Genomic DNA, 20,054 nt, shown 5'->3' with positions numbered 1-20,054 from the left:
ACGAGGACATCTACTTGTAAGCTTAGGCTTCTCGGGGACTGTCTCAGCTTCAGTCCCTAAAACCAATGGGGAGACTTGGTTTGGAAGGAAGGGAGGTCAGAGAAATACCTTGAAGGTGGAAATGAGCTTTGAACTGGTCAAACCAGGGAAAGGCTGCTTGCTGGGATGGAAAACTTAGAGGAATGGTCATGACCGTTCGGGTTTGTGTACACCAAACAGTAATTTTTAGTGAATGAATTCCTTGTGACATAAAAATTAATCTTCTTATTAGTCAGTAAACATGTCAATCAATCATTCATCAGCAATGCTGGGCATTTATTAAGGACCTACTAAGTGTTAGGCTCCTTGCCCTCAAGGAGCTAACCTTTTGCCTGGGGGGCACACTATGTACCCATATAAATGTGTATTAGGAAGAACAGGGGCTCTGGTATAGGAGGAGATGGAGTTTAATTTGGGCTGTGCTCTGTGAGAGTCTGAGTGACTTTGGACAAGTCACTTTTCTTGCCTGAGCCTCGTTTTCCTCGTTGGTAAAATTCGGAACTTGGACTAAATGATGTCCAAGGTTTCTTCTTGCTTGAAATCATACTATTCCTGTACTATTGGAGCCCTCAAGGTCATGTCATAGAGGACAGTTTTATGAATTGATTTATCCCTTAGCACACAGTGTTAGGCTGATGAGGGTCTCTGCCTTACCTAGCGAGACTGGTCCTCACATTGTAGGGTTTTTCTCTGTGGTGTTAGACCTTCAGGAGCTTGCACTCCATTGACATGGCTGTCAGGAATCCTTGGTTACTGCAGTAGGGTAGAAGTGCGTAAGATATTTCAAGTTTATTTAATTTTTTTATTTTGTATAGTAGATGTAGAAAGAATTTTCATATAGTTGTCTTACCCAGTTCTTGTGCTTTTTCCCTCTTGCAGCGTGTGATAGTACAAAGAATTTTGCCTTGCTTAACCTCAGAATTTGTAAACCCTGATATGGTACCTTTCGTTTTGCCCAATGTTCTACTGATTGCTGAGGAATGTACCAAAGAAGAATATGTCAAGTTAATTCTGCCGGAACTTGGCCCCGTCTTTAAGCAGCAAGAGCCTATTCAGGTGCGTGTGGAGCCTTTCTGGAGCCTTTCTGTGCATTGGAATCAGTTTTGGTAACTACTTTGTATGTAGTCTTGTCTGTGTGGTCAGCCAGCTTGGAACAAGGAACTAGTTCCTTCAGGCACAAAAGAAAATTGTGGGTTAAGATAGCAAGGTAGATTTATCAGGACTTTGGAGGCTTTTTAATTACTTTTAAACATAGATAGCATTATAGGGTATGACTGGGATTGTTCTAGTGATCTGCCTTCTGAAATGCAATCACATGCTTGAGTTGGTTTGTGTTTTTTTGTCTTTCATGCCTTCAGGCCAGCAACATGGTAAGTTTATTCTTTTTAAGACATTTCATGTGTTGGGTTTTTTAGAAGTTTTATATCTATCTTGGTAACCCTTTATAATTTTCATGTGGTTTACTTTTTTAAAACAGATTTTGTTAATTTTCCTACAAAAAATGGATTTATTGCTAACCAAAACACCTCCGGATGAAATAAAAAACAGTGTTCTACCAATGGTTTATAGAGCCTTAGAAGCCCCTTCCATTCAAATCCAGGTAAGATTGCTGACAGGGAACAATTTTAGAGGCTTGATTCTTAAAGCAAAAGAAACATGGGAAATAAATTTTGTTTTGAAAATTTGAACAAAAATTGTTGGAAACTTGTTTATTATTCTGCTTATTGCATTCAGAAGGCCATTTTGATTGCTACCTCTTTTTAGGGAATATTAGATTCATATCAGTTGGGCCAGGGTGGGATTTGCTGACCAGTTAGACTTCCAAATAGCATGACCCTCCTCTTGAGTTGGAATTGGAGCATTGGGCTCAGCAAATATTAATTGGTGGTGAATATTGCAACGAATATTTAGTATTTTTTCTGGGAGTTTCAAGGTTGTTTGGTCTGTTGAAAAGATCTTGAAACTAGCATTTCTGGTATTTCCCTACACAGTTACAATATAATAAGCAGATAATTTAACCACAGGGTCATCATTGTTTTGAAAGAGGCCCGCTTAACACTACAAAGACAAAACTGCCTGATAACTTAAACTATGCCAAAGGAACCTAGAAGAAAAAAGTGAGATCATTTTCCCCAAACTTCATCTACATGTAGAAAATCATGAGAAAGGGAGTAGAATCGTGGAGAAAGTCACGAGAAGTGACACATGTTAAAAATAAAGTTTGAGCCTAAATTTAGTGCTAAAAAAGAATGGGCCTGTTAAGTGAGTCTCACAGCTTTCAGGAATTGGAGAAGTTTCTCTTTTTCTGCACTGGTCAGACTACATCTGGGATATGGTGTTTTGTCCTGGTAGCTATTTAGGAAGGTGGGTGAGTAGCAAAGAATTCAGAGGAGCGCAGCCGAAGATGATGCAAGGCCTTGAGTTCGTGTCATCTGAGGATGGGTTCAAGGAGCTGGGGCTGTGTAGAGCCTGAAAAGAGGGGAGTCCAAGATGATGTGGAAATTATCTTCAGGTTTGGGAAAAGACCTCACATGGAAGAGGCATTTGCCTTTTTTTCCTCGACCCCAGAGAGCCTGGAGCCCTTTGCAAAGACGCAAATTTAGGCTAGATGTAAGGAAAAGTTAGAGGCCTACAGAGGGGGAGTGGCCTGCCTGGTGAGGGGGTCCTTGTCACTGGAGGTCGTCAGGCAGCTGGGAAAGGATACTCCTAGGCCACCCAGGTCCCTTCCTATTGTGAAAGGATTTAGAAAAGTAATCAGGCTTAGATGTGGATGTGGTTGTAGATCTGAAACTGTCTTGGGGACATTGTTTTCTCCTCTCTCAGGTAAGAATATAGATTCAGTAGGGTGAAAGCACAGAGTGGAGAAGGAGAACTCTAGAAGCTGGCCCACTCGGCCTACTTGGCATCCTTTCTTCCTCTTCTTTCTCCTTCATTTTCTTACCTTGCTAAGGAGACCAAAAACAATTAAACATGGGCTTTTGTGTTCCTGATTGCACTAAAAAAAGATACATCCTATTACCTTCAGGTATTTCCCATGGTATTCTATTTTATTGTTAAGTATAAAAATTAATTACCAAGAAGTTTTGATAAAGATTTGGCCTCTTTCTTCCCAGCATGAGGAATAATAAGCCTCCTTGTTGTTAAAAATCAACATTAAAGAATTGAGAGGTGTGAGAGCACCAAACTGAAATCGGTCTTGGATTCTGGCCATACTTGCTTCATCTCTTTTAGTTTCAGTTTTCTTCCCTGTGAAAGACGGGGTTAAGATTTGCCTTATTGGTGTGTTGTGAGGATTGGATGAGATAATGGATTTGTGAATCAGAAGCATGCTATGTTAATTATAAGACTGTGGCTATATTGATGTGCATTGAAGTGCTTTAAAATTTTTTTTATTAGAAGATTGATATAGGTCTTTGTCCTTTATAGGAACTTTGCCTGAACATCATTCCAACCTTTGCAAACCTCATAGACTATCCATCCATGAAAAATTCTTTAATACCAAGAATTAAAAATGCATGTTTACAAACATCTTCACTTGCTGTAAGTAAATGTTTCATTTTTGCTTATTTGCCTGATATTTCTTTCTTCTTATGTATGTGTTATTTTTCCCTGTACTGTCTCTTCTGGACAGTTTTTGTTGGAGCACTTTACTATGAGAGCCTGTTTTTTAAGTAGAAATCTTACATTGTTATGATTTTTAAAATAAATTTAAGATTTTTTTTTTAATATAGCTATTGTGGTCATGGCTCCTACAGGTCAGCGAAAGAATTGAACACAAAGCCTTTACCAAGATTTATAGGTCTCAGTCAGTCAGGAGAATCAAGCATTAGCAAAAGTTAGAAAATAGTATTTATAATTTTTAAAGTCACTATATGCATCTAAATCTATAGAAAATACTAGAAATCTGTATTTGTCATTTTACATATTAATGTAAATACTGTTAGTTAAGTACAGTTGCTCATAATAATAGCCAACATTTATGTTGTGTTTAATATGTGTCAGATACTATGCTAAGTACTTCATGGGTATTATCTCATTTGAGCCTCCTGGGAGGCAAGGGCTATTGTTACCCCCATTTTACAAATGAGAAAACTGAGGCAAACAGAGGTTAAATGACTTGTCTAGGGTCACTCAGCTAGGAAGTGTCTGAGACAGGATTTGAACTCAGGAATTCCCTATTTCAGGCCAGGTGCCCTCTATTCACTGTGCCACCTACCTATCTAAGACCCCTTTAATTTTGTATTAATTTTTTGGAAAAAGTTTTATAATCTTGTATTAATGTAGAATCAGATTTCAAACTTTAATCAAAGCATGTTTTACCTGGTTATTTTGTCTCAAAAGTAATAGTTTTACTTCATTAAACATTGACAGATTGTGTTTTGTTATTTAAAATTTAGTTTTCGTAAAAAATATTTAATTCTTGTCCACAAAGAGTATTAATTTACTAACAATTTGCCTTTTTAATAGGTTCGTGTAAATTCGTTAGTGTGCTTAGGAAAGATTTTGGAATACATGGATAAATGGTTTGTACTTGATGATATTCTACCCTTTCTACAACAAATTCCATCCAAAGAACCTGCGGTCCTCATGGGAATTTTAGGTAGCTGAAGTTTTTAAATTTTATTTTATGTTACTTCACCAAATTTATAGCTTACATAATCCTTACAGATCACATTTTTAAAGTGATTCCATAATTTTCACTTTTCTTTACTTTCTTTAGCTAATTTAATTGACTCATTCCTTGTGCGTATGCTCTTCAGTAACTTCAGCTTGACAGTATGCTTAGTTAACTCCATCATGCTCCATGATACTTTGTTTGAATTTCAACAGATGGTTGTTGATGCAACTTTAGAGTCCCATAGAACTAAATAAAGTTGTTTTACCTTATTGCTGTTATCTGCAAAGTAGTGCTGTTTATAGGGATGAGGAGCAACAGAATAGTAAGAGACTTGACCTGTCTTCATGGAGTTACTTTCTTGGGGAGCTGACATACTCAAAAAACAAATATAGTCTCATGTAAGATGTTTTATTATGAAAAGTGGGATTTTCTGAGCTGCCAAAGTACAGTAGAAAGGAGATGGGTGGTGACTGCAGTCATCAGGATGCAAGCTGGATCTGGAAGGGTGGTGAGGAAGAGAAGGGCATTGGAGATGGAGGGGAGGCTACTTGTGTGAGCTGATCATACCTCTAGAGGGGGGCAGACTGCAGAGACGTCTAGTCCAGCCCTTCATTTTACAGAAGAAGAAACAGGCCCAGAGAGGGCCTAGGGTCACACAGGTCGTCAGGGTCAGAGCTCAGGTTCCGATCCAGTTTCTCTCTAAATCTTCTGCACTTTCCACACTACCTCCTTTATGGGTATGGTTCACGTTTATGAGGGAGGGAAGAGGGTTGAAAGGTAAGAAGACTAACCTCCCTGGAAGAGTTGGGAGAGCCGGACTTGATGTAATCGACTTTGAAGAGCTATGTTCTCTTTTTAAAAGGCAAATGATTTAAGGAGTGATTTAAGTCAAGTCATGGATCCGTGCTTGTGAGTAGGACAAGAAGACATCAGAGCTGTAGTCATCCATGCGGGAAGTGTTAGGACCAAAATTCTGATAGTGAGAGACCACAGGAATGGGGCAGGGATGAATTCAGTAAAAGAAAAAATAACAGCAATAGATTCTATTACTATACTATACTGTAATGCTGTACTCTACTGTATAATACGATATATTGTATAATATATACTACACTACATATGTATATACTCTGCATATATATTATGTAGCAATACTGTATCCTCTATAATACTATGATAGGTACATAGGTACTTGGAAATTCTGGACTGGAACTTGGGTGAGAAAGAACTGCTGGCAGCTTTAAATTGGTAACTGAGTCTTCAGAGGGAGAACCAGTTCTCCAGGAAAAGAAGTATAGAGAGAGACCATGCAAAGACCAAGGATTTTACCTTGCTGCAGGTCCTCAGAAGGAGGAGGAGATCTAGCATAGAAGACGGAGGCGGTAGGAGGAGAAGGAGGATGGCTCAGGGGAGTATCTCCGGGAGGCTGTGAGCAGTCACCCTAGCTCGCCATGAGAAGTCACAGCTATTTATGAGCTGATTAAGAACCTCTAAGAGCCCTGCTGCTTTTAGCAAAACATTTTAGCAGAACATTTTAGCATTTGTCTAGTAAATTCCAGTAGCACCTGGAAAAGCCATTGTAATATGTCCCCTCTGCTGTGTGAGGGGGCTGCTGCTGCTGTTTGATATATCCAGATGCTACGCTGTGTGAAATTTTGTTTTAAACCATGTACGTAACTATAAGGATAGGGGGTAACTGTCTTTTATTGTCACATTTAGAATTGTGATGCGGAGAGTTCAGTCTCGCTTCCTGGTAAAGGCATTAATTAGCAAATAGCATCTAGGATTGAACTTCATCACCAATTCGAAATAATACACAGTGAACTGTTGGGAAGCTTCAGTCTAATTCAGGGTCCCCATTCCTACTTCAAAGCGCAGCTCTTGGTAGCTGTACTTTTTTGTGGAATTCCCATTTGTTGATTCATGACTCAAGAGTAGTTTTCTCTTGATCTTTTTATATTAGGTATTTACAAGTGTACTTTTACTCATAAGAAGTTGGGAATCACTAAGGAACAGCTTGCTGGAAAAGTGTTGCCTCATCTGATTCCTCTGAGCATTGAAAATAATCTTAATTTCAATCAGGTGAGTCTGGTGGTTAGGGATTTTTATTCATTTAGCAGTAAGTCTTTACTCTGTGAAGCCCCATGAGAGGCTCTCTGGATGTGGGAAATACAGAGGGAAGGAAATGGCCCAGAGGGGTGGGTGATGAAAAGATTCTGGGATTTCTAAGAAGAGAGGGATTCATTTGGCAGGGGAGCCAGGGAAGGCTTCCTGGAAGAAGTGGCATTTAAGAAGGAGAGTTAGGATGTTGACAGAGGGGGAAGGGCAGGAAAGTGAAATGTATTCAGAAAATGGGGAGTGATGCCATTGGTTTGTAGCATCAGGGATGCCTACAGAAGGTGATGGGAGCAGGCAGGGTGGGGGGCTTTACATGTCAGGCGGAGGAGTTTTGACTCGATTGGGCGGGTAATATGAAACTACCAGTGACCAACTTCGTGGGGAGGGCGGTCTGGGTAGTGTTCTAGCTCTAGTATTCCAGAATTCTGTGAGTCAGAATTTTTATTCTTCAGAAAAATTTATCCTGGGCATCATTTGCTTGGGGGTGATAGTTGAAACTGGAAGGGTGTGGTTGAAAGTCAGGGCCTGCCTTGAGCGAAGGCAGAAGCAGCAGAGAGTATGGTATTGCCAAAGACACGGGAGGGGTTCAACATTCAGCAGTTAGTGCTACAGGAAAGGAGAGAAGAGTGAAAACTAGGCCAGTGGACTTGGCTATGAGAAGGTGAACAGTAACTGCTGAGCTGTCAGTGTGGGGACAGTGCAACGGTGAACCTTGTGTTCTAGGGATCCAGGGATAGAATTATTGAGTTAGAAGGGACCTCAGGCCCACCTAGCCCAGCGCATGACCCCCATGCCAGGCTGAGCTCTGCTCAGTCCCAGTGCATTCGTGGCAGCAGTGGGCAGGCTAGATCAGAAACAGGGAGGCCACTTGTAACGGGGTGATGGCCCAGCCTCTGCCCTCACAAAAGGCTCACAGCCAAGGTCTTGGCTCTGTGCTCTTGGTCACTAATTGATTTTGTGACTTTCCTTTCTGGTCTGGCCTAGAAAGTAAAGGGTTTGAAGTAGAAAGTCATTTCCACTTTGTGCTGTGATTCTGTGAAATCTCTCTGAAATCTTCAGAGAGCAGGCTTTGAAGGTGTCTTCAACTCAGCAGATGTTGTATTAAGGAATTACTACATGTAAGAAGCAGTTCCGCCTGCTGGGGAGACAGATGTAGATGCACTGGGTGAAGGGGCTGGCCTCGGTGTCCAGAAGACCTGAGTGCGAGTACCAGTGCTGCTCTCAGCCTCAGCTTTTCATCTGTAAAATGGGGATTACAACAGAACCCGCTTCCCCAGGTGGTTGTCAGGATCAGGTGAAAGAAGCATGTGTATGGTGCTTTGCAGGCCTCAAAACACTAGGTGGAGGCCAGTGCCTTCCCCTGATTCTGTCTGGTTTGTCTGTGTCCGCCTCAAAGTGGCTCTCCACATGTTGTCTCCATCGATAAGCTCAGCTCTTTGAGAGAGGAATGGAGCTTAGCCATCCATCCCCACAGGACTATTCCGTTCCTGATTAGGCCTTGCTTTTGTAGAAATGGAGGGCAAGATGTATGAAAGCTCTAAGGCTATGCCCGGTCAGGAGAAAGCACAAACAGAAACCTGAACCCTGGGAAACAAAACAGCAGAATTTGCAGTCTGAGCGGTCCTCGTTTACATTGAAGGAGATAGGAACAGCCATCAGTTCAAGTCTTGTCTCCATATGTTTCCCACGTGTGCCAGGAGAGAGCACATGGCCTTGTGCCTGAGGACTAGGAGCCATGGTGCAGCTACAAGTAATGGGGGAGACTCTGAGGAGGAAGAGGCAGCGTTCCCCGCCCCCCCATCCTTACCCCAAAGATTCAGCTCCTGATCCCTGCAAGGACAGAGGCAGCAGCTGCAGTGATTGTTCTAAAAACCCTCAGGGAACCCATGACTTACTTTTCCTTCAGCTTCTCAGCTCTGTGTGATTTTAATCAGGTTTCCTGGAATTTCAGGCTCTTGTGTCTGAATAGAATATGTCAATTTTTAAAAATGGAGGTTTCCAAATTTCTTTGAATTAAGGCGGGTGTTTTCCTAAAAATCTATAAGCCATACACTGAGTGTCTGTAAAAATAGCCACCTTTTAGACAGTTTGGGACATAAAACTCCAAATTGAGATTGCATCCAGAAATGTAGGAGATGGGAGATTTAGAACTGGAAGGGAGCCTGAAAAAGTCATGAAGTCCAGGTTCCTCATTTTACAGATGATCAAATTAAAGTCCCTTGGCCAAACTCCCTGACATAGTTAAGTGGCAAAGTGAGAATTTAAGGCCTGATGCAGTTTTAAAAGGCTTGCTTTACTGAGCATGCTTAGCAAAGGTACTGTCCCATTCTTCAGTGCCAGTGTTAGAAAAAATGTGCTATAATAACCATAAGGAATATTTTGATAACTGATTGCTTTATTTTACCAGTTTTCAAAATTGTAATCTTGTCTAATTTTTAATTTTAGTTCAATTCTTTTATTTCGGTCATCAAAGAAATGCTTCATAGATTGGAAGTGGAACATAAAACCAAACTGGAGCAACTCCACATAATGCAAGAGCAGCAGAAGTGAGTCGCTTTCTCCTGGGATTCAGGCGTTCTGGGTGTGAGAATAGCCAGTCCTCACCTTTATCGGCTTCCATGAGTTACCTGGAAAACACTTGGGTTTTAATTTGATCAGAAGCCAAGCATTCTGTTCTTCCTTTTTATTTAGATCAGCTTTCAGATTAGGTTAAAGGAGAACATTGTTTAAAGATGAATGCATTGATTTAGTAGGAAGAGTGTCTTTTTTTGTGTAGTTCATCCCTCAGAACTTCTCCTATCAACATTGCTCCTAATAAGGCCACTAGGGATGTAAACTTCACAACCTTCCAAAAATTTAGATTCTTTGTTCTGTTCTTGGATTAACTGAAATATTTATGAAATAACTCCATCCTCTAAAGCAGTGGTGTCTGACTCAAATAGAAATGCATTTCTGCAGGCCACACACTGACTTGGGTTGTATTCTGTTTTTATTTATTTTATTAAATATTTTCCAGTTAGATTTTGATTTGGTTTGGGTGGCACTCGGCAGTGTTGTGGGCCACATATTTGACATCTCTGCTCTAAGGACTTCTTCAGTCCTCCCATGGGGAGAGATCCTCATTCCCTAGACATGCCCTCCCTGGGGAAGGACGTGATAGGTGGAGTTCATGACCCACCAGCAGCTCTTCATCCATCTCCTACCCATGTAAATTGGAGCAGAGTAAAGCTAGTAAAGGGAAGAGGTTCCTTCAAGTGGCAGGGACCTCCCTGGCTCCGTTTAGAGCATGAAAGTAAACGTGTTTGGTGTGTGATGTGTTGAGCAAAGCCTTTTTTGTTAGAACAGTCCTGTGGCCAGTACAACATCTGAAATGTTCTTCATCCATTGAATGTCATTGAAATTGTCAGTTAAAAGACAGAATTCATTAAAGCAAGAGGGAAACACTTTAAATAAAATTTGCATGTTTGTTGCATGAAGATAAAGTGAAATGCCTAACTTTATTTCAGGGGAAAATAAACCTAACTTTCTCTAGTACATCCCTTTCTGCCCATTCTGCAAGGGCTTGCTTGAACCTACTCATCTTCATGAATTTTTCATGATTACCTCAGCCTCATTGGCTTGCTCTGCCCTTTGATTGCATTTGCTGTCTGTACTACACATTTGGATATTTACATTCTCCCCCGGTGAACTCTTGGAGGTCACCTTTTACTTGTTTTATTATCTTCTCTCTCATCGCCCCTCCACCCGACCTTACTTTAGTCTAGCTCTGGACCTCCATCAGGCCCATCAGATGAAGCAGAATGGCAGATGAGGCATCCACAGTCCCAGGAAAGTCCTAGTGTGTGTCAGGTTTGTTCAGGTAGCATGGGTGTGAGGAGCCTGGGAGTGTGACTGCTCTCTGTCACTGAGCGTTTGTTCAGCACCTTCTGTGGGTCCTTCTCTGTGCTAGGAACTGGGGATACACACCTTCCTTTTTTGCTCTCTCACTTGGCAATAATTGCGCTTGATCTTGCAGATCTTTGGATATCACCAGTCAAATGAATGCATCTGAAGAGACAAAAATTCCTAATGCTGGTAGTCAGGTAAGAAAGTTTTGAGATTTCTTTAATTTTTTTTTTTTTTTACAGAACTCTTGAAAATAGGATTCTACACTGGCAGGCTTTTTTCAAGAATAATGACATCATTGGATTTTTTTTTTTTTTTGGCAAGGCAGTCAGGTTTAAGTGACTTGCCCAGGGTCACACAGCTAGTAAGTATCAAGAATCTGAAGCCAGATTTGACCTCAGGTTCTCCTGACTCCAAGCCAGTGCTCTATCCATTGCGCTACCTAGTTGCCCCTGGATTTCTTTTTTGTTTGTTTGTTTCTGTTTAACCAGTTAACTTTCTAATTTCAACAGATTGACAAAGTCTTTAACAATATTGGAGCAGACCTTCTGACTGGTGGTGGATCAGAAAATAAAGAGAATGGGATACAGAATACACAGAAGAAAGTAAGCTTTTTGTTTTTTTTAAATTGTTTTCTTATAGTACCATTTTTTTTCTTGTAGGGCTGTTTGAATATGAAATTTTTATCAGGAAAACACTTCTCAACTTTTAACGCTTTCCATGAATCATTAAGTACATGAGTTTTGTTGAACCTAAATGTGTGGATAGAATGAAACTGCATATTCAGTGTATTGTAAAATAAACAACTGCTAAAGTGTATCTCTGAGACTCTCAGATTCAGTGATTAAACAGTAGTAATTGATGTTGATCTTTTTCCCTCACTTAAAGATTTTCTTCAGGTTTTCTTCAAATTTTTTTTTTATTTTATACCATTAGTATTTAATTTCCTTCAGAAAAAATGTTAAGCTTTACTATCACAACTAACCAGTGGACATATACTATAGATTTGGCTTACAGTATTGTCCATCTGGAGCATGGAGGGACTTTAGGGGCAATTGATTGCAGCCCTCTCGTTTTACAGATGAGGAAAGCAATGTGCCTCCTTTTACAAGAGTTATCCTTGTTCCCTGTTGCAGTATCCAGTGATATACTTTTGTATATTTTGGGAAAGCTTGGCTAACAACTGCATTTTTATGTTTTTAAAATAGCATTTAATTTTTATCATATTATGAAACTAACTTTATGCAGCTTTGGGTATTAATTGCAAACTTGTATATATTTACCTGTGGAATGCCAAACCGTTTGCTCATTTGTTATTTATGTTGGTAGGTCAAACCATTTGCAAATGATGCATTAGTCAGTTAAAAAGATAATGAGTTGGCACATACACAAAAATTGACCATGTACTAGGGCATAAAAACCTCACAATCCAATGCAGAAAGGCAGAAATATTAAATGTATCCTTTTCAGATCATGATGCAATAAAAATTATATGTAATAAAGGGCCATGGAAGGATAGACTAAAAAATAATTGGAAACTAAATAATCTAATCCTAAAAAATGATTGGATCAAACAACACATCATAGAAACAATCAGTAATTTCATTCAAGAGAATGACAATAATGAGACAACATACCAAAACTTATGGGATGCAGCAAAAGCAGTTCTTAGGGGAAATTTTATATTTCTAAATGCTTACATAAATAAAATAGAAAAAGAACAGATCAAAGAATTGGGCATACAACTAAAAAAAACTAGAAAAAGAACAAATTAAAAATCCTCAATTAAACACCAAATTAGAAATATTGAAAACCAAGGGAAAAATTAAGAAAATTGAAATTAAGAAAACTATTGAATAAATAAAACTAAGAGCTGGTTTTATGAAAAAACCAATAAAATAGATACACCTTTGGTTAATCTAATTTAAAAAAAGAAAGAAGAAAACCAGATTACTAGTACAAGAATGAAAAGGGTGAAGCTACCACCAAGGAAGAGGAAATTAAAACAACAATTAGGAATTATTTTGCCCAACTATATGCCAACAAATTTGACAATCTTAGTGAAATGGATACATGTTTACAAAAATATAAATTGCCCAGATTAACAGAAGAGGAATAAAATTCTTAAATAACTCCATCGCAGAAAAAGAAATTGAACAAGCCATTGATGAGCTGCCTAGGAAAAAATCTCCAGGGCCAGATGGATTTACATGCGAATTCTATCAAACATTTAAAGAACAATTAATTCCAATACTATATAGACTATTTGGGAAAATAGGTGAAGAAGGAGTCTTACCAAATTCTTTTTATGATACAAATATGGTGCTTATACCTAAACCAGAAAGAGTCAAAATAGAGAAAGAAAATTATAGACGAATTTCTCTAATGAATATAGATGTAAGAATTCTAAACAAAATATTAGCAAATAGATTACAGCAACTTATCACAAAAATAATACACTATGACCAGGATTTATACCAGGAATGCAGGGTTAGTTCAATATAAGGAAAACTATCAGCATAATCCGTCATATCAACACCAAAACTAACAGAAACCACATGATCATCTCAATAGATGCAGAAAAACCATTTGACAAAACACAACACCCATTCGTATTAAAAACGCTAGAGAGCATAGGTGTAAGTGGACTCTTCCTTAAAATAATAAATAGCATCTATCTAAAACCTTCAGCAAGCATAATATGTAACAGGGACAAGCTAGAAGCATTTCCAATAAGATCGGGGGTGAAACAAGGATGTCCATTATCACTGCTGTTATTCAACATCGTACTGGAAACGTTAGCTTTAGCGATAAGAGAAGAAAAAGACGTTGAAGGTATTAGAATAGGCAAAGATCACTCTTTGCAGATGACATGATGTTATACTTAGAGAATCCCAGAGAATCAAGCAAAAAACTACTTGAAATAATCAACAACTTTAGCAGAGTTGTAGGCTATAAAATAAACCCACATAAATCATTGGCATTTCTATATATTACCAACAAAGCCCAACAGCAAGAGATAGAAAGAGAAATTCCGTTTAAACTTACTGTACACATTATAAAATATTTAGGAGTCTACCTCCTGAAACAAACCCAGGAGCTCTATGAACACAATTACAAAACACTTTTCATGCAAATAAAGTCAGATCTAAATAATTGGAAAAACATCAGTTGCTCATGGGTAGGCCGAGCTAATATAATAAAAATGACAATTCTACCTAAGCTAATTTACTTATTCAGTGCCATACCAATCAAACTACCAAAAAATTATTTTATAGAATTAGAAAAAATAATAATAAGATTCATTTGGAAGAACAAAAGGGCCAGAATATCAAGAGAACTAATGAAAAGAAATGCAGGGCGTGACCTACCCATTCCAGATCATAAATTGTATTATAAAGCAGCAATCATCAAAACTGCTTGGTACTGGCTAAGAAATAGAGTGGTGGATCAATGGAAAAGGTTAAATGTGCAAGACACAGTAGTCAGTGACTATAGTAATCTATTTTTTGATAAACCCAAAGACCCCAGCTTCTGGGATAAGAACCCACTCTTTGAAAAAAACTGCTGGAAAAACTGGAGAAGAGTATGGCAGAAACTAGGCATAGACCAAAATCTCACACCATATACCAAAATAAAGTCAAAATGGGTTCATGATTTAGATATAAAGGCTGATACTATAAGCAAACTGGGAGAGCAAGGAATAGTTTACCTGTCATATCTATGGAGAACAGAAGAATTCATGACCAAACAGGAGATAGAGAACATTATGAAAAGCAAAATAGATAATTTTGATTACATTAAACTGAAAAGTTTTTGCACAAACAAAGCCAATGCAACCAAGATTAGAAGGAAGGTAGAAAATTGGGAAAGAATTTTTACAACCAGTGTCTCTGATAAGGGCCTCATTTCTAAAATATAGAGAATTAAGTCAAATTTATAAGAATACAAGCCATTCTCCAATTGATAAATGGTCAAAGGATATGAGCAGACAGTTCTCAGATGAAGAAATTAAAGCCATCTATAATCATATGAAAAAATGCCCTAAATCACTATTGATTTAGAGAAATGCAAATTAAAACAACTCTGAGGTACCACATCACACCTATCAGAATGGCCAACATGACAAAACAGGAAAATAATAAATGTTGGCGAAGATGTGGGAAAATTGGAACACTAATGCGTTGTTGGTGGAGTTGTGAAATGATCCAACCATTTTGGAGAGCAATTTGGAACTATGCCCAAAGGGCTATAAAGATGTGCGTACCCTTTGACCCAGCAATGGTACTTTTAGGGCTATATCCCAAAGAAATCACACAAACAGGAAAAGGACCTACATGTACAATAATATTCATAGCAACTCTTTTTGTTATGGCAAAGAATTGGAAATTGAGAGGATGCCCATCAATTGGGGAATGGCTGAGCAAGTTATGGTATATGAATGTGATGGGAATACTTTTGTGCTGTAAGAAATGATGAACAGGCTGACTTCAGAAAAACCTGGAAAGAGTTGTATGGTCTGATGCTGAGTGAAGTGAGCAGAACCAAGAGAACTTTGTGCACAATAACAGCCACATTGTGTGATGACTAATATTGATAAACTTAACCCTTCCTGGCAATACAAGGATCTAAGACATCTCCAGAGGCCTTGTGATGGTAAATGCTATCCCCATCCAGAGAAAGAACTATGGAAGTTGAATTGCTGTTTTTTTTTCCCTCTTCTGTTGAATTTTGTTTCTTTTTCTGATGGTTCCTCCTATTGGTTTTAATTTTTACTTACAACATCACTAATATGAAAATATGTTTAATATGAATGTATATGTATAGCCTATATCAGATTGTGCGCCAACTTGGGGAGGGTGATGGGGAGGAATGGAGAGAAAAATTTTAAACTCAAAAGCATATGGAAGTGATTATTGATAAATCAAAATAAATTTAAAAAAAAAGATGATGAGTGTATTATCCAAAAAAGATTCTTTTAAAGAGTCTTATAAAATGTGCTAGGGGATTTATTGACTCTCCACTTGGGGAAGGGAGAGATAAGATGTCTTTTATCTGTTATCTGATTAGAATGTGTATTCCCAAATTGGAATCCTTTCTCAATATTGTAGATAATTGTCATCCACCAGACTTAAGAACACATTTGCATAACAAGTTGTTCTGTTCTTTTGGTTTCCTCTTAAACACTTTTCCTGCAAGTTTACTTCTCTTTTACAAGTTCAATGACATCAAAGTTCCTGAGGTGAACTTTCATCTTATTTCCTCTGATTCCAACCCTAGACTATAAAATGCTATTTGTCTCATTTGTTAATTAAAGAAGCTTAGAGTAGAATCCTGGACTCAACTGCTTATTCTCAGAACAGTTTTAATTCATTCCTATTTATTGAGTATCTGCTGTGTAAGATACCATATAGAATCCAGGGCTGGACAGGATAGGAGCCCTTCCTTTAAGATGCTGAAGCACTAGCAGGAGAAATAAGATATGCACAATTATCTCGTTTGGGTCCAGATTACCTAATTAGATACTGATTTGTTGGGGGTTGTTCTGCCCTTCTGAGATTTGGGGGAAGTAAAGTAAATTAGAGTTAAGCAAGGCCTTAATGGAATGGACCTCAAAGTCAATGTACCTTCCGTCCTGTAGACCAGAAGAAGATGACTCCAATGTCCAGCTTTTCATAAGTAGCAGTTCCAAGTATGTTCAGAAAGTCCTCTACAGTTTAAGCCTTTTAACAAGAAATGTGCCTCTCTTAACCAGGACAAACTTAAGTCTTGTTCAGATTGTTACTTGTGTGAAATTATTGTCAAATTACAGTGTGAGTATACCATTTTCCAAACGTTCAATAGCAGTTTACGTTTTTTATGGAGCTTTGAGGCTTAGCAGATACTTTCCCCATATCTACCCTGTGAGCTGTGTTGGGCCAGCAGAAGAAGCCGTGCCTCCAAGAGCTGGGTGAGCTTCCCATGTTCCCATGCTGCTCAGTCCTGGGCCCGACTAGAGGCTGAGCCATGTCTCAGAGATTTCTTCTGTGCTGTATTTGGTGAAGGCACTTTAATAAAAACTAGCCTGTGAAAATTCAGGATTAACTGGAAGATCTTTGCCTTAAAAAAAGGAAATCTAACATTGCCACATGAACTGTCTTTTTTCACTTTGAAGGCATCACTGACACTTGAAGAGAAGCAGAAGCTAGCAAAGGAACAGGAACAGGCCCAGAAGTTGAAAAGTCAGCAGCCGCTGAAGCCGCAGGCCCACACCCCTGTGGTGCCCATCAAGCAGGTCAGAGTTTATTTTCTTTGGTATCATTTTTTTTGCCCCCTTTAAAGACAGTAGTCATATAAAGTTAGTTATGCTCAGGAGATACATTTATAAAGACTTCCTTAAATTGTCCATTCTCAAAGGGTTGTGATTAGGGTGGGGGGAAGGTTGTCACTGAAAGGTAAGTGACAAATGCCAGGCCTTCCCCCACTCTAAGGTCTGGCAGGCACCTGCCACACCTAATTTTCTGTACAGCAGGCAAAATGGGCTGACTCTTTCTGTTGATGTTTTTTGAGTAGAGCTGTGTTGTGTTGTGTTTTGTTTTTTAAATACTCAGATTTCAGAACAGTAAAGGTACCAGGATCAGACACATACAGTTCAAAGAACTGGTCTTTTGGTTCCGCACAAACTCAGTTGGTGGCAAGAATAATTTGAATTTTTGCTTGTCATGACATTTTTATTTCAGAAGGCTTCTTTGTTAATGTTAAGTGAAGAAAAAAAAAATTCTCCCTCCTAAAAGATGGAGAAATCAACATAAAATTATGTATTGTGAACAAAACATTTTAGTTAAGTTCAATGCTTCTTGAGCTGAATTTTTCCTGTCATATGTTGGCATGCTTGATTTAAGAGTGTAGCCTTGATGCAAATAGCCCTAATCACGCTGCTGTTTTATTTATTTTGCAGACTAAGGACTTGACAGAAACTTTGATGGATAACATGTCTTCTCTGACCAGCCTTTCTGTTAGCACTCCCCAAATCTCGGCTTCCACTAGCTTCTCTCCAGGTCCGTCCATGGGGATGGGCATGGGTTTTTCCACACCGGTTGATAATACAAAGAGAAGTTTGACAAATGGCCTAAATGCCAATATGGGCTTTCAGACGCCAGCATTCAGCCTGCCAGCCGGTGCAAACCAGCATCTCTTCAGCAGCCCAGTGACACCGGCAGTGGCCCAGATGACTCTGGGGACGCCTTCTAGTTTACCGAACCTGCACTCTCGGAGGGCTTCAGCTGGAATGTCACAGCAGACCCCACACAGACCCACTGATATGTCTGCTCTGGACAGTCTGTTTGGGCCTCAGAAACCCAAAGTTAGCATGAACCAGTTATCTCAACAGAAACCAAACCAGTGGCTTAATCAGTTTGTACCTCCTCAAGGGTCCCCAGGGCCGGGCAGTTCAGTAATGGCAACCCAGCTGAACATGGTAGGACAGCCTGCCTTTGGTTTGCAGGGCAATCCTTTCTTTAACCCACAGAACTTTGCACAGCCAGCCAATATGACTAGTAGCAGCTCAGCTAGCAATGATTTAAAAGATCTATTTGGGTAAGGCATCTCGTGTTCATTTTGAAGAATTGATTACATTTTAATCATGGGTGAGCTGATTTCCATCTTGGTTTGTTTGATTGAATATCTGGCTTGGAGGAACTTTCCCTACAGGAAGGAATATGAGTGATTTGGTGGAGGAAAGCAAGGGTGTCCGCGTCAGCTTTGTAGCGATGTAGAATCCTGTCGTTTGTACACATTGAATGCAGTTTGATTTGTTCCCCTCGCCTTCTCCCACATCCTCTCCTCCCCCCCTTCTAGTGATCTGAAGGCATGGCCCTAACCAGGCTCGTTCAGAGCTGAAAACGTGGGTGTCGGTGGCTCATCTCTCCCTGCGTAACTTGGTGCAACAAATCAGTGACAAAGAGGAGTCGATGGCATCAGCAGGTTTTGTCTGCCCGGTGCCACCAGAGTCCACGTGCCACAGCTGTTCAGTTTTAATTTTAATTTGTTTTATACCCAGTTGCTTGAATTGATTCCTGAATTGGTGTTTCTCTAAGTAAAGCAAACTGTAAGCATATAGAAAGGGTAAGGTTGTTTGCCTTGAGCAATCCTTATGCATTTTGTTGTTTTCTAGACAGTTCTCAGCAAATATTGCAGAATTTCACTCATCTTGCTTCTCATTGGTTCAAACTGTAAAAGCCTCGTAAACCGTCATCAGTGCAAGTGAAATCCTTGTAAAACCTGGTGGAGCATGGTCCGCCTCACGGCATAGTGGGTTTTGTTCCTGGGTTCCCTGGGGAGTGCTTGGGATCATTTGGCTCTTTCTGCCTGTGCCCATCTAAGTGGAGGAGCCCGGCTGGATGGGTGCAGTCACTTGGCACTGCTCTGTGGTAGGGCATTGCCCTGTCTCTTCTTGCCTTCTTGTGTTTGAACCGAAACTTGTGAGGTGCGTTTTCCAAGGCAGATCTGTAAGAATCCAAGTGTATTTGGTGAATAAACTTTTAAAGTTGGTGATGCTGTATTGCTCCAAATGTAATAAACTTTACTTCTCCAAAAATGAGCAGTCGTATCTTGTGCTTGCCAACAGTGATGCTCAGCTTGCCCATGATACAGTCTGACCTCTTCTCCGTTAATGCCACTGAATGTTAATTCTTCCTTTCCTAAGAATTTCAGGAACCTTTATTCTAACATATTGATGTTCAGAGTTGACCATTTGGTGGAAGGAAAGAATTCATTCTTTAACATTTTTACAGAAAACCTACATGCTTTATTTTTTATAGCCTTTCACTGATGATATTGTTCTTTCATTTGCTGCTTTAAAAAACCACAGGGCCTTATGCTGTGAATGTGATTTGTATTTTGTTAAATTATATTTCCACATTTAATGCGGTGATAAATTTAAACACATCTTTCAAAGAACTGTGTATGTGTGTTATGGTTGCTGCCTTCATATTTTTGTTTTGAATTATCTGGGACCAGCAGTGGTTTTAAATAAACCATGTGAAGATTTGTGTGCTATTGATACTCTTGGTAGGTGTCCTGGGTTACACTGAATTTGATTATAAAATGTGATGGGATGATAACAAAACATTCTTGCTGCCAACATGTGATATGAGGGGACTTTTTAAAAAAATAAATCAACTTTCACATATGATTTCTGCATGAGCTGTACATTATTATATCTGATCTTAGCAGTGACTTACATGAAGAACACCTTGTGATCATTTATTTCAGAAAGGAATGGCATTAAGAAGAAAGAGTCATTTTGCATAGAAAAGTGTGTTTGTGATATGATTGCATTCTTTGTGAGGGTGTTTTTATTACTATTGGGGGTTTGAATCATGCTTGGAAAATTCATACGTGGAATGAATATTTG

General features: G+C 39.2%; 1 protein-coding gene across 3 annotated transcripts in view; it reads left to right on the top strand.

The window, feature by feature from the left end:
* The window catches only part of SCYL2 (SCY1 like pseudokinase 2), a 67,608-nt gene extending 47,776 nt beyond the window's left edge, over positions 1-19,832 (top strand). For all 3 annotated transcript variants that reach the window (XM_027855772.1, XM_027855770.1, XM_027855771.1), the window contains exons 9-18: positions 919-1,095; positions 1,517-1,639; positions 3,466-3,579; positions 4,507-4,639; positions 6,621-6,739; positions 9,221-9,321; positions 10,791-10,857; positions 11,173-11,265; positions 16,815-16,934; positions 17,598-19,832. In XM_027855772.1, coding sequence (XP_027711573.1) covers positions 919-1,095; positions 1,517-1,639; positions 3,466-3,579; positions 4,507-4,639; positions 6,621-6,739; positions 9,221-9,321; positions 10,791-10,857; positions 11,173-11,265; positions 16,815-16,934; positions 17,598-18,239 — 1,689 coding nt within the window. In that variant the 3' untranslated portion in view covers positions 18,240-19,832. The remainder of the gene's footprint in view (positions 1-918; positions 1,096-1,516; positions 1,640-3,465; positions 3,580-4,506; positions 4,640-6,620; positions 6,740-9,220; positions 9,322-10,790; positions 10,858-11,172; positions 11,266-16,814; positions 16,935-17,597) is intronic.
* Positions 19,833-20,054: the final 222 nt, after the last annotated feature.

This window comes from Vombatus ursinus, unplaced genomic scaffold, assembly GCF_900497805.2.
Source record: "Vombatus ursinus unplaced genomic scaffold, bare-nosed wombat genome assembly UNPS02011334.1, whole genome shotgun sequence".
NCBI classification, from domain to species: domain Eukaryota; kingdom Metazoa; phylum Chordata; class Mammalia; order Diprotodontia; family Vombatidae; genus Vombatus; species Vombatus ursinus.
The sequence above is the reverse complement of the archived record's forward strand: the minus strand, read 5'-3'. Positions and strand labels throughout refer to the sequence as shown.